Raw genomic sequence first — 11769 nt, forward strand, 5'->3', positions numbered from 1 at the left:
GAGAGTGGAAGGACTGCAAATCAAACTGGAACAGGCAGAATATTGTATCATGACGCTCCATCCCACTTCTGGTGCTGAGAACACTGAAGTACTGTTTCTGGGCTGTTCGGTCATAATGGCCCATAGAACAGCAAGACTACAAGACTCAGAATTCTCAGATTCCACAATAACTATTCATTGATTCAAATGAATAACTGCAATTGTTTTGTTTTAATGCACCACTGGAGGGTTTATCTATTTTTACCACTTTCAGAAAGGATGCTTGTGACTGTGCATGTAAAAGAACTAAATTCTATAATAGCTACTTAAAGCGTCCACTTTAAGTTTGGCAAACAAAAATGTAAAGCATTAACAGTGATCTTAGAGCAAAACAGTGTTATGTTACATATTGTTGGACATATTGCTGTTAATTCATTAACATGTGGCTGCCTTTTTAATGTTGTTGCTGGTGAAATTGCTTTTAAACACTTTACAAACTGCTGATTCATTCAATAACAGTGTATAATAGGAGTAATTGTTATTTTAGCTCCTTTATTTTATTTTCAGTAACGTATTGTGTATCTTATTGTTTTTCAAGTAGGCACTGCATTTCGTGTATTATGTAATTTAGTATTTTTCTGAGCAATATCTGGCAAAAGATTTCCCTTCAGGATTAATAAAGCTGTATCTTATCTGCTCTAATCTTTATATTCGCTGTCAGAAGTGTGCTGATTTGTAGGATCCTCTGCTGTTTGATGCTGTTCTTGTAGAATGCAGCCTTTTCATGAAAACAGCCAAAAACAAAGCTATTAGAGCAGTGAGACTGAACCGAAACAGAAAGACTGAAGGCAAGAAAAGCTAAATAATGAGCTGAATGGCTCTAAAACTCTGCAGAGCTGAATGAAAGTTCTGAGTTGGTTTGTTTGGTTTGTGTAATCTGATTCTTACTGTAAAAATATCGATTATAGCTGCTCCAAGTCTACTAATTGAGTAATGTAGCTAAATCTGTATATTCAGCTGGAGAAATCTAATACATTTAATACAGCTTCTGCCTACTAGATGGTGTGTTATAAGAGACTCTCAGAGATTCCTGCCCTCGGTGGGACATCATTATTTGAGGCACTTGTGACGTAGAAGCTCATCCTGAAGCGCAGACATGCTCTTTGGCTCACTCAGCAGTTCAGCAGTATAAGCAACATATGGCTTTGTGTGAATGGCAGACCAGACAGCAAGGCAGGTCCCAGCACGGCCTCCTCCGTAGCTCCAGAGCGAGACCACATGGTAGATAGACGACCTTTTACTTTGTGTCGCGTCTAGCAGGATGCAAGGAATTTTCCCTCTCATTCACTGTGCCACAGATTAAGCTGCAAACAAATATCACTTTGTTCTTGCGCTTGGTGAACGCAGGCTTACTGTACATCACCGGATGGTGAAATTGGCCATGAAATGAGAGACTTCTGGTATTAACAGATGGCTGCCTCGGTCTGCCACTAGGATTCCATGTGGCTCTGCTTTACACATGACCCAGTATTCTCTTTGCCAAAACTCACACTTCATTTCCTCCTCAGAGAACATACATGTCTTTCAGAAAAGACTGATGTTTCACAAGAGAGGCGTAGGAGGGTTTGGAGGGCTGTTTTGAAAAGATAATGTATCTCTAATAGGTTCCTGATGAGATAAGATAGTACTTCCTGTTTGATGGTTGAAAAGTCGAGCGTGACTTGATTCTTAATGGCAGATACTGTAGCTTCACTGGTGACACATAAGCTCATCAGAGCATATGTTGTGAAGCATTTGATTATAATTAGTTGTAGGTATGTTAAAGGGGAACTTCGTTTTTTTTCAACCTGGGGTCTGTTTCCATATGTAATTTCATACATGTGAGTGATGGAGAAATGAATTTTCGACATAGCTCCAGTATTTAGCCAGGCAGGCAGCTTAGCAGCTCGGCTAGCGAAAAGTATGGGGCAAGAGGCCCCCCCGCGTCAAAGTCCACCCTAACGTGCTTTTGCCCCACACTGACCGGCTCAGATAGTCTCAATGAGTGTCCCACAACATACTAGAGATGAGAAGTGAACGAAAACCTCCACATTACCTGGCAATCGCTCTTTGTTGTGGTCTGTATCCAAATCTCAGGATGCTAGAACGCAAATCTTGTTCCGAAATCGCGCGGGTGTTTTGGCGCGATTTTGCGAGCTCTCGCGCGATTTCGGAACAAGATTTGCGTTCTAGCGTCCTGAGATTTGGATACAGACCACAACAAAGAGCGATTGCCAGGTAATGTGGAGGTTTTCGTTCACTTCTCATCTCTAGTATGTTGTGGGACACTCATTGAGACTATCTGAGCCGGTCAGTGTGGGGCAAAAGCACGTTAGGGCGGACTTTGACGCGGGGGGGCCTCTTGCCCCATACTTTTCGCTAGCCGAGCTGCTAGCTGAGCTGCTAAGCTGCCTGCCTGGCTAAATACTGGAGCTATGTCGAAAATTCATTTCTCCATCACTCACATGTATGAAATTACATATGGAAACAGACCCCAGGTTGAAAAAAAACGAAGTTCCCCTTTAACTTGTACTGTATGGTAACAAATGGTGTAGCTGAGCCTCATTCAGCTTCTCTCTAAGTCTATGAGAACCAGTGTAACTATGTACCAGCTCTCTAGGAAGCATTGCAAATGGCTTCAATGTGATGCGGAGATTCTGGGAAACAAATGGCAATCCCCAGAAAAACAGGAAAGGAAATCACTGGCATGATAACACATGCCATTCCAATACGTGGCTGAAGGGTATTTCCATGTTTCAATGCAACAGAGTTAGAAGAATTTCAAATTTTTATGTTCATCATTGCTGCCGGTAAACAGCCTAAAATGCGTTACTCATACGGCCCAGTTGAAACGCTGAAAATATGAAGCAGCCTTACAATAAAAGATAGCATTCACAGCACACATGATGTCATCCTCTGCTCAGTGCCATGATGTCAGAGACAGCATTCGGCCAAATACTGAGATTAGGATTATTCTCCTCAGCCCTGAACATCTGCTGTACGCAAACAGAGTGAGACCACTGGGAGAAAAAAACAGAAAAAAAATTCCCTGCAGTAAAGATGGCAGTTATTCAAATGAGAATGGCTTTTGCAGCAGGATGGCCAAACATTCACAGGATAATGGTGACCCCTTTAGAAAATGCTGGAACCGTTTGAAATATTCTTTTATGGGAATCACAAAGTGGATCGGTGTGAGCTCAGGGGGCGAGTCGGATAAATGAGCCATCCCTCCCTGTTATTGTGCATCGGGAGCAGAGGCAGCTGTGAAATTATTGTCAGCCATGCAGTATGCTAAGTATGTTCCTACAACCGCAGCAGGTGTGAACCAGCTCTGACTGGCTTCTGCTCATCCTCGACACACACTAGCACAAAAATACACCACTGCTCGCCAACGCACACCCCCCCCCTCACCCCCTCACCCCTCACCCCTCACCCCCTCACCCCCTGAGCTAAAATCCAGTCAAGTCTCATGCACATCTGCTTCCCCCAGCGATGTCTGCTGAGTAAGCACTGCGATAGCCTCTGCTTCCCTTCACGAATGATCATAACAGGACAGAAATACTCCACTTATCTGTCACACCAAACATACTGTGGCACCAAAAAAAAAAAAAAAAAGATCACACACACAAACATCCTTTTTTATTTCTGTGTATGGAAATGATCATCCCACCCCCCCCCCCCCCCCCCATCAAAGGCTTCACTTAAAAACTTCTGTCACACTTCACAAAAAGCTGTGTAATTTTTGTTTACATGAGCCGGCATGTTTCCTGCTGATTTTCACGAGTAACTAAGTAACCGGAGAAGAACACAGAAGCTGGTAAGACCTCACACCTTGCTTTGGAGTTGGCAGCAGAACAAAAAAAAAAGTGGTTTATAATTACAGATTGCCTATTTTTAACTCCCAGGTGAGACGCTCAGCATTGAAGTGTTCGGTGCCAAAAAAAGTGCTGAATGAAAGCTGAACGGAAATCCCACACATGGACTCCTGCTGTGCATTATATCTTGAAGACTGTACTATGTAATGCCGTAAAAACTGGTATTTGAAGGTGTGCAACCGTATAAATCATTACTCTTGTGCAGTGTTGCCAGTATAGTGCAGATTCACAGTGGCAGTTACAGGTAAGACCACTGTGATTAATGGCTCTGAGTCAATCATCCCCACACACTATAATCCTATCTTTCCATGTGCTGCAGCTAGCTATTGCCTTCGCCTTATCGTGGGTGTCTTTTCAGACCTAATCATAGGTTTGCCCTGCAGGTATGTGGCCTGCCAGGTTCAGTCATGCTGGGGAACCCATCATTCAACAGCTTTTATTATCACGGCTGCGAGGTGTTGCTAGGCAAGTCTCATCATGCGCCGCGCTGCAGCTCTGAAAGTTGAAGGTTTTAGCTTGCAACAATATTCTCACTTATCTGGGCCCCGGAGCTGGAGCTAAAACTGTTTTAGTGCAGCATGTAAGTCATTAAGTCCCACAGTGTGACAGTTATTGGATCATGAACTGCTGCACAGATAAACTGCTAAACACTGCCCCTCACCTACTTTTTTTTTCTTCTCCTGATTCAGCTTGGGTTCAGTTCATGACATTATTTATTAAGTGAAGGGAATTTTACTGCATCATCTTTCTGTCATCTGACAAAGAACACAAGAATAAATCTCCCACACAAGGTAGAAACAATACCAGACCACTTGAGCATTCGGGGAGTTGGAATGAATCAGAAAGCCGAGAAAACAGAGAACACGTGTTAAATGTGGAAATATCGATGTTTTGAGTATTTCAGTTAAGTTAAAGGCCAAAGTGAGGACAACTAACTTCTGCTCTGAGAAATGTGAACTCTCAGAATTTACTTTTCCTTGGTATTATGAAATAAACTACATTTACTTTCAGATACACAGGTTTCTGAGTACAATGAATATGGCGAGACTTAAATATCAACTTTGCAAATAGTTCCTTCCTAAACGGTAGCATGAGAACAACAAAATGACTGCATACAAGCGCTCCTAATTTGCCTCTCTAAATAGCAGCATGGCTGTGAAGCTGTTACAGAACTCTCATTTCCTCTTTTTCAGAAGAAAGAATTGGGTTTTCAGGATATTACACTTCAGCAAGTAAATATTAATTCCACATTTAAAGCCAAAATAGACATTTAAACGGCGGATAATAGCCCTCAAAAGCTATTGCGCAACACTCTTGTTAAATTTTATCGCTCCTCAAGTTGGGGAGGAGAGCTGTCGGAAGTCTTGTGTCTGTGGTGGAGTACATGCTGTGTCATCTTCCTCTTCCTTTAAGCGCCGTTTGAGCGACTAGTAGTGGGTGTGTCTGCACTGTGGTATTGACTGATCTGGCCCTGTCACTTGTCTTTGTGTCAGAAAGCCTGTGGGAGACAGGAAACCAGGCATCACAGTGGACAGAAAGCACACATCTGACCACACCTACAGCCTCGGGTCTGGCCGGCACACAACAACGACGTACAACTCTGACTTCTCAGTGCACTCTTTGGTCGTGACTCAACCACACAACCACTTTTCTCTTGTTCTATGAAAGCATCCTGTCAAATCTTTTAGCAAAAAGGCCACACAAAGACAAAATATATTCAAGTAAAAATATACAATATATTTGTTGTATAAACTTGTACATAATGTCTTGGACATTTAGCTTTACATATAATACACATAAGGGTCCAAATAGGGTCACTTTCTTGTCCTTCATGATTTTCAGAAAATGCTCCCCATCAAAAACCATATTTTATGGACATCTTTACAAACATACCAGACAAAACAGCCCTTGGGTGCACTTAAAGAGGCCATGATGAGATACAAGTGCCTTGTATAAAAATCCCTGAAAGTGTCTCTCTGTGAGGTAAGAACACATTAGTAAAACTCATTTCCTCTCATACATCCAACTCATTCATTTGTTCTGAGACGAGACTGGCAACGGAGAACAGCTAATTACACATCAGGTTTCCCTTAACATTATTGTGCCACAGAATAAGTAGCTGCAGGCTGAAAAATGTCAGAGTAAAAAATAAGGTGGACATCCGTCTGTGCACACACTGATTACTTAGATATTTGTTCCTTTCAATCATGGCGAAACCCAGTTTTATACTTTATACCTCGACAGGGTAACTGACATTTACTTCAATTTCACGTTAAGGTATGATCAAGGCCTCAACAACAACAGGCAATATGACCCAAAGGTTACAAAACAGAGTCCTTGGTAAAACAGGATATCATGCAAATAATGCAGTTATAAGCAAGAGAATGTACAGGAGTGCTTCTGAAGAAAAATATATTCAAACTTTGATATTTTGCATAAAATATCACAGTTAAAATAGACACAAGGCATTGGCCACTTGAGCTTGTAACTAGACTATCAGTGTTTACCATGTGTGAGTGAAGGTCTTTTAAGTGAAAGCACAAGAAAAACTGTTTTCTGCGGTGACTGCAGACAACCATCAGAGGAAAGAACGGGACAATAATGCTAGGTTGGATCACTTCAGTAGCTTATTTCCCTCAGCCAGAGCACCAACAGAACAACTCAGATTGGTCCCCAGGAAACATTCTACTTGGCCAAAGACTCGTTTTAGACCACCAAGGCAACACTCATAACTGATACAAAGAAATACATGAACATCCGTTTTACAGCTGGTGAATAACAGTCAAACAACAATCCTAGATTTAAGAGAAAAGTTATGAAATGTCCTGCAATTATGGCCGTACATGACCATTCATTAATGCCATGTATGGTAAATAGCAAAATTCATCCTTGTGTTAGACATTAAGGCATCGAGAGTGGATCTAACAGAGCGTGTTTTCTGCACATGGCTGCGGTTCCTTTAACAGATCAATGTAGTCCCTTCTGGTGCAGAATACTGTAACTGACTTACTGCTTGTGTCAGCTAGTTAGATATCTGACAGAAAACCTCAGAGACACCAAAGGAAACAACGAAGAAGCTGTCCAATTGATCCTCATGTCGACTCCAGCGTGTCCAGCTGAAAGACGTTGTGATTGGTCGGTGTGGTGAAGAAGAGCTGCTCCTCATTGGTCGAGCGGTTATCACAGGGACTGTGCAGCCCCAGCGTCCTCTCAAAGTCCAAGAGTTGACCCATGAAGTTGAAGTTTGGCGAAATGTTGGACTTTTTCCTCTTGACAAAGTCGTAAGCATCATTCAGAGAGAGGTTAAGTCTCTGCATCAGGTAGGCCACAGTGACTGTGACTGAACGGCTGATGCCGGCCAGGCAGTGGACCAGGATGCCGCACTGCTTCGATCGAGCTTCGTCTGTGAGAGAAAGGAAAAACTAAAGTCAGCTAAAGTCCCCAAGAATCCACAGATGTGTATTTAAGTATAACTAACAAAAATGTGCTGTTTGCAGATTGTTCTACAATGTGATTCAGGCTTTTAGTTGACAAAAGCAAACCTGATAGCAAAGTTCTTCCAGCTTAATTCTGCTTTTAACAATTAACCTGAACAACAAAACAGTATACCCAACACCCTTTAAGTCACAGATATTAACAAACAACTGTCAACTGAACAACACCACACAGAACTTATAGCACCTGGAAACAAAAACAACCCCAGAGAGCGGAAACAACTTTTCCTTCCTCATTCTACCTAAAGCTCTTTATAAACTAGTTTACGAAACGCGGCGCTGTAACCACCAAACAAACAAGAGAAAAGCTGTGGTTTCAGTTGCAGTCACGGTGAGAAACACCAAATCAAAAGCAAAAATGAAACACAGTGTCGTGGCACTACATAGAACAAAAGAAGCATTCACTTTTGAGTTTAATGTATTGCTGCTCAGTAGAAAATGAATTGTGTGATGTGGCCTCCCAACAAACATTCATGTAAAGTCACAAGTGACTATTAGACAAAACATTTGTGACAAAAGCAACTGAACACATCAATACACAAACATTTTTTCTAAATCCGTGAATTTTTATGTCACTCACCTATAAATGATATTGCCTCTGGAAAGAACTGGGACAGGTTCTGACTCCAGTGGTCCGAAATTGGGATCTGTTTGTACCTGAAGTGGCCGTCGTGCTCGAACATGTTGGGGAGATTGGGTGTGACGTTCAGGATGTATTTGATGTTGTACTGGCCGAGCACATCCAGGTTAGTGGAGTCTTTGGCGCAGCCCAGGTAAAGGTAGGGCAGGATTTGGACGGGGAAGGCAGGCTGATTGCTGGGGATGGGGCTCTCCTCGGACTCTGTGGCGCTGCTGGGCTCTCGGTCGGACTCCCCATCGGAGCAGTCCGAGCTGATGCGCAGATTTCCAAAACCCAGGACAGACATCGGTGGAGAGGAGCTGGGACAGGAGCTGTCCAGGAGGGTCTCGCAGTGCTCCGGGTACTCTGTGTGGAACTTTACAAATCCACCTGGATAGAAGCCAAAACACAACACAACAAAGTCACATCTAAATGGCTAGATTTGTATTTCTTATAAAAATAGAGACACCTTATTTATACCGACTAACTATTTTTTAATGGCAAAAGCTGTGATGAGTGCTGAAGCATGACTGTACAGACCCCCCCAACACGACCATTCATGAAATGCATGCCTGCTCCTGCTGGAGCAAAACATGGCGCAGCCATTTTGGAATTTTAATTGAGAATCTCAGTAGTGACACACAAACTTTTTAGCAGCCTTCACACCGCAAAACCCACAACACAGCTTGAGCGTCACTGACATTTACGTCCACAATAAAGACGATAAACACAGCTACAGTTTCGTTTTCACACCTTGAGGCTGGCGTTTGAAAGTTTAACCCCTCACATTGTCAAAACTTCTGCCCCTTTCTTTCCATTCACAAAACATTAGTTCGCTTCAGTTTGTAATGACGCTAAATTGTGCTACTGTTGCGCCAAAGCTACCTTAAACGTAGCGACAAAAACGCTACCGTCCAACGTCATAAATTTGAACTCAAATGTACATTAGTCAGATTTGATTTATTGTTGTTGGATTTTGGTGACAGGAGAACCGTTTACCTTCCAGGTAATACGCTTTACAGCCGTCCTCCCACAGTTTTTGAAGAAGTAGACCCAGAACTGACGCCGGAGCGCCGCTGTCCTGCCAGTCCACCGAGCACTCATCGTACAGGACCACCGTGTCCGTCTTGCACCGCCTCATGAACTTGTCCTTATCCTCATGGTTGGGGATGATAGTCCGGATGGGTATGTTGCCCTTCTTGAACCTGCGGAGCATCAGCCCCGGGATGGCCAGGTTTATGGCGGTCTCTATGTGGGATGACTCGTACAGCTCATGTGAGCGGCAGTCCAGCAGCAGCAGAGAAGTGCCTCCGGACTCTAACTCGAGTTGCAGCCATTCCACGCTTTTACTCGGCGTCACATCAGACATATCGGACTCAATCTCATACTACAGGCAGCGCAAACACTTACTACATAGTCCATCAAACGGCAGTACACGGCGGATCATAGGAGATAAAAAAAATAATAAAAGAAGGAGCGTTAGATGTTGCCCTGCCAGTGCATGGCGCTTCTGTGTGAGCGAAGAGATTTCCCCTTTTTCCTCCTCTGTGCTTCCATCAGTCAGTGAGTGTGAGCTGCAAACTCAGTGCAGAGCTCTAAATTTAAAATGTTTGCTCTCTTCATCAACTTCAGCAGCTCCACATTGTGCCAAGGTCCTCCATGCACATTCTCGTTTTACCATTCCGATGCATGGGAGTTTTTTTTTAGTTGACAGTAGAGCAACTCAAGAGGGAGGAGTTTATTCCTTACGATTTAAAGTCGCAGCAGAAATATCTCAAACTTTAGTATCAGTAAGTCTCAATGGAATAGATGTTTTTTTCCCAATCGCTGTAACATGACTATCACAGTTCTGTTCAATTACAGTAACTTTTAACTGGACTGATATCACCCTGATTCCTGCATGTTTAAAATGTATTTTCTAAAGGAACCCTTTATTATTAATTATGGGGCTCAAGATGTGTCTAAATAAGTAAAACAGTTGCATCTTGCAGGACAATTTACACCTTTAGAGGATGTAAATTCTTACTAGTAAGCTATGATTGCCTTGCTGAACATAGTAATGTAATATTACTGCAGTGTTGTTCCCTGTTTATTATCAAGTTGAGCACTTTCATGATGCATTTTTGACACATGAACCCTTTGATTCACTGCATTTTCAGCAACAACAATATTTTGGAACATGCCTAGTTTCTTACATAGGAATTTGTGTGCAATTCACAATTTACGGTGAAATCATACCAATAATAAAAACTCCACCATCCCTGATTGAGTCAGTGCTTTGAATAGGGTGATGCATTTTGTTGCAGAATATTTCACTACGGAAGCCTGCTCTTATCTTTCATCATGACAATATTCATTATGAGGTGGGACACACCCCTGAAACTGCTCTCTTCCTCAATTTTTATTATATTTCTGAGACTAAATGCACAAAGGAAGCCTGCAAACTACATCACAATCAGACTGCGAAAGGGAATTCAAAAGCGTGTTGCTGTGCACGAGTGTCTTTTCTTAGAATGTAACTGCAGCATTCCCACGGTTCATTACTGATGTGTATAATAATGCAGGAGGATGGCGAATGAGGAGAAGTGTGAGAGGGAAAGGGAGAGTGAGAGGGAGTGAGGTGCGTGCAGTGGGAATCCATCCATGCAGCTCATCTGTCTGCACACGTGAGCGTTGGGAGGGAGACACAGATGTGCAGGGCATTGGGATTAACACAGAATGAGGAATAGAGCTAAAACCCGCGCACACATTCACATCCACACACACAAGACGCTCTCAGCCATAAACTGATCAGACACACAGCGATTCACCATATCACTGGCACATGTACGCTGCACCACCATTTCAGCACCTGCCTCCACATACATACAAAGCGCCCGCGGCCTCCTCATGCCCACATGATTGCTGCTCCAGCTGAACTCTCTTCCTGGAAGTGCAGAGGTGTTGGGCCTGCCCTCAGACTTTCTGTAATGAGGAACTGAGCAGCAAGCAATGACACAATATGTTGATGATAGAGGGAAACACACAAAGGAGCCTTTTGTGTGTCTTTTTAGATTTACTGCATAGAAAAACAAGAGCTGGTTTAGGTGAAAGAAAAGTCCCATGTTTGGCACTGAGCTGTCGTGTATAACCCTCTGTGTGAATTTAAATCAATGCAACAGGAGTGTCAAGTTCAAAGAAATGAAATCAGCGTCTGATGTTCCGAGCTGGCAACACTTGCATGATAGTGGTGATCACCTGACTGCTCCACTTCCACCAACACTGTGGTTACATAATGTTTCCCCAAACATGAGCTCATGATAATTCTCCCAGAGCAAAGAGAGGAAACGTCTTTGGTGTGCAGAAGCCCAGGTTTTGCATGTCAAGTGCTGCTCAAAGGGCTTTCACACGTACCCGGTGGATACACAAACACACTCCTGTCATGTGCAGATGTACGGTGGGATGAGTTCCGAGATGAAACAGATGGGAGGAGAGCTTCCTCTTCATTGATGTTTCCCTGCGCGTGGGAGTAATAGGCATAAATTAATCTAATTTCATCTAAACATGGCGATCAGAGGCCACAGGATGGAGAGCTTAACATAAAGACACTATCTTGCATGAAAAGCTCTATAAAATAGCCCCGTTATTGGCAGATAAATCTGATAGCTCAGCTCATTTGAAACACTATCTACAATCAGTGATTTTGCAAGTCCGCTGTGAGGCTCATGGAAGTGTGTTTGCTGCATTTTATTACAGCCAAACTGATCTCCCATGTTATCTAGAC

At 43.0% G+C, this 11769-nt stretch overlaps 1 protein-coding gene across 1 annotated transcript; it reads right to left on the bottom strand.

Moving 5' to 3' along the window:
• Positions 1 to 5609: 5609 nt before the first annotated feature.
• LOC110957390 (dual specificity protein phosphatase 7-like) lies at positions 5610 to 9723 on the bottom strand. The gene is made up of 3 exons (XM_022203379.2): positions 9006 to 9723; positions 7968 to 8396; positions 5610 to 7296 (listed from the first exon to the last, which is right to left on the bottom strand). Exons 1-3 carry the CDS (start codon positions 9373 to 9375, stop codon positions 6986 to 6988), a joined length of 1110 nt encoding a protein of 369 aa, XP_022059071.1. The 5' UTR covers positions 9376 to 9723; the 3' UTR covers positions 5610 to 6985.
• Positions 9724 to 11769: the final 2046 nt, after the last annotated feature.

Source organism: Acanthochromis polyacanthus, chromosome 6 (genome assembly GCF_021347895.1).
Source record: "Acanthochromis polyacanthus isolate Apoly-LR-REF ecotype Palm Island chromosome 6, KAUST_Apoly_ChrSc, whole genome shotgun sequence".
Taxonomy (NCBI): domain Eukaryota; kingdom Metazoa; phylum Chordata; class Actinopteri; family Pomacentridae; genus Acanthochromis; species Acanthochromis polyacanthus.

Excerpts from the sequence above, each read along its gene's own strand:
- LOC110957390 (XM_022203379.2), bottom strand. The coding sequence starts at position 9,375 with ATGTCTGATGTGACGCCGAGTAAAAGCGTGGAATGGCTGCAACTCGAG. Across the intron at positions 8,397-9,005 it reads TAAAGCGTATTACCTGGAAG|GTGGATTTGTAAAGTTCCAC; the intron begins GTAAACGGTTCT and ends GCTTCTATCCAG. Across the intron at positions 7,297-7,967 it reads AGAGGCAATATCATTTATAG|ACGAAGCTCGATCGAAGCAG; the intron begins GTGAGTGACATA and ends TTTCTCTCACAG.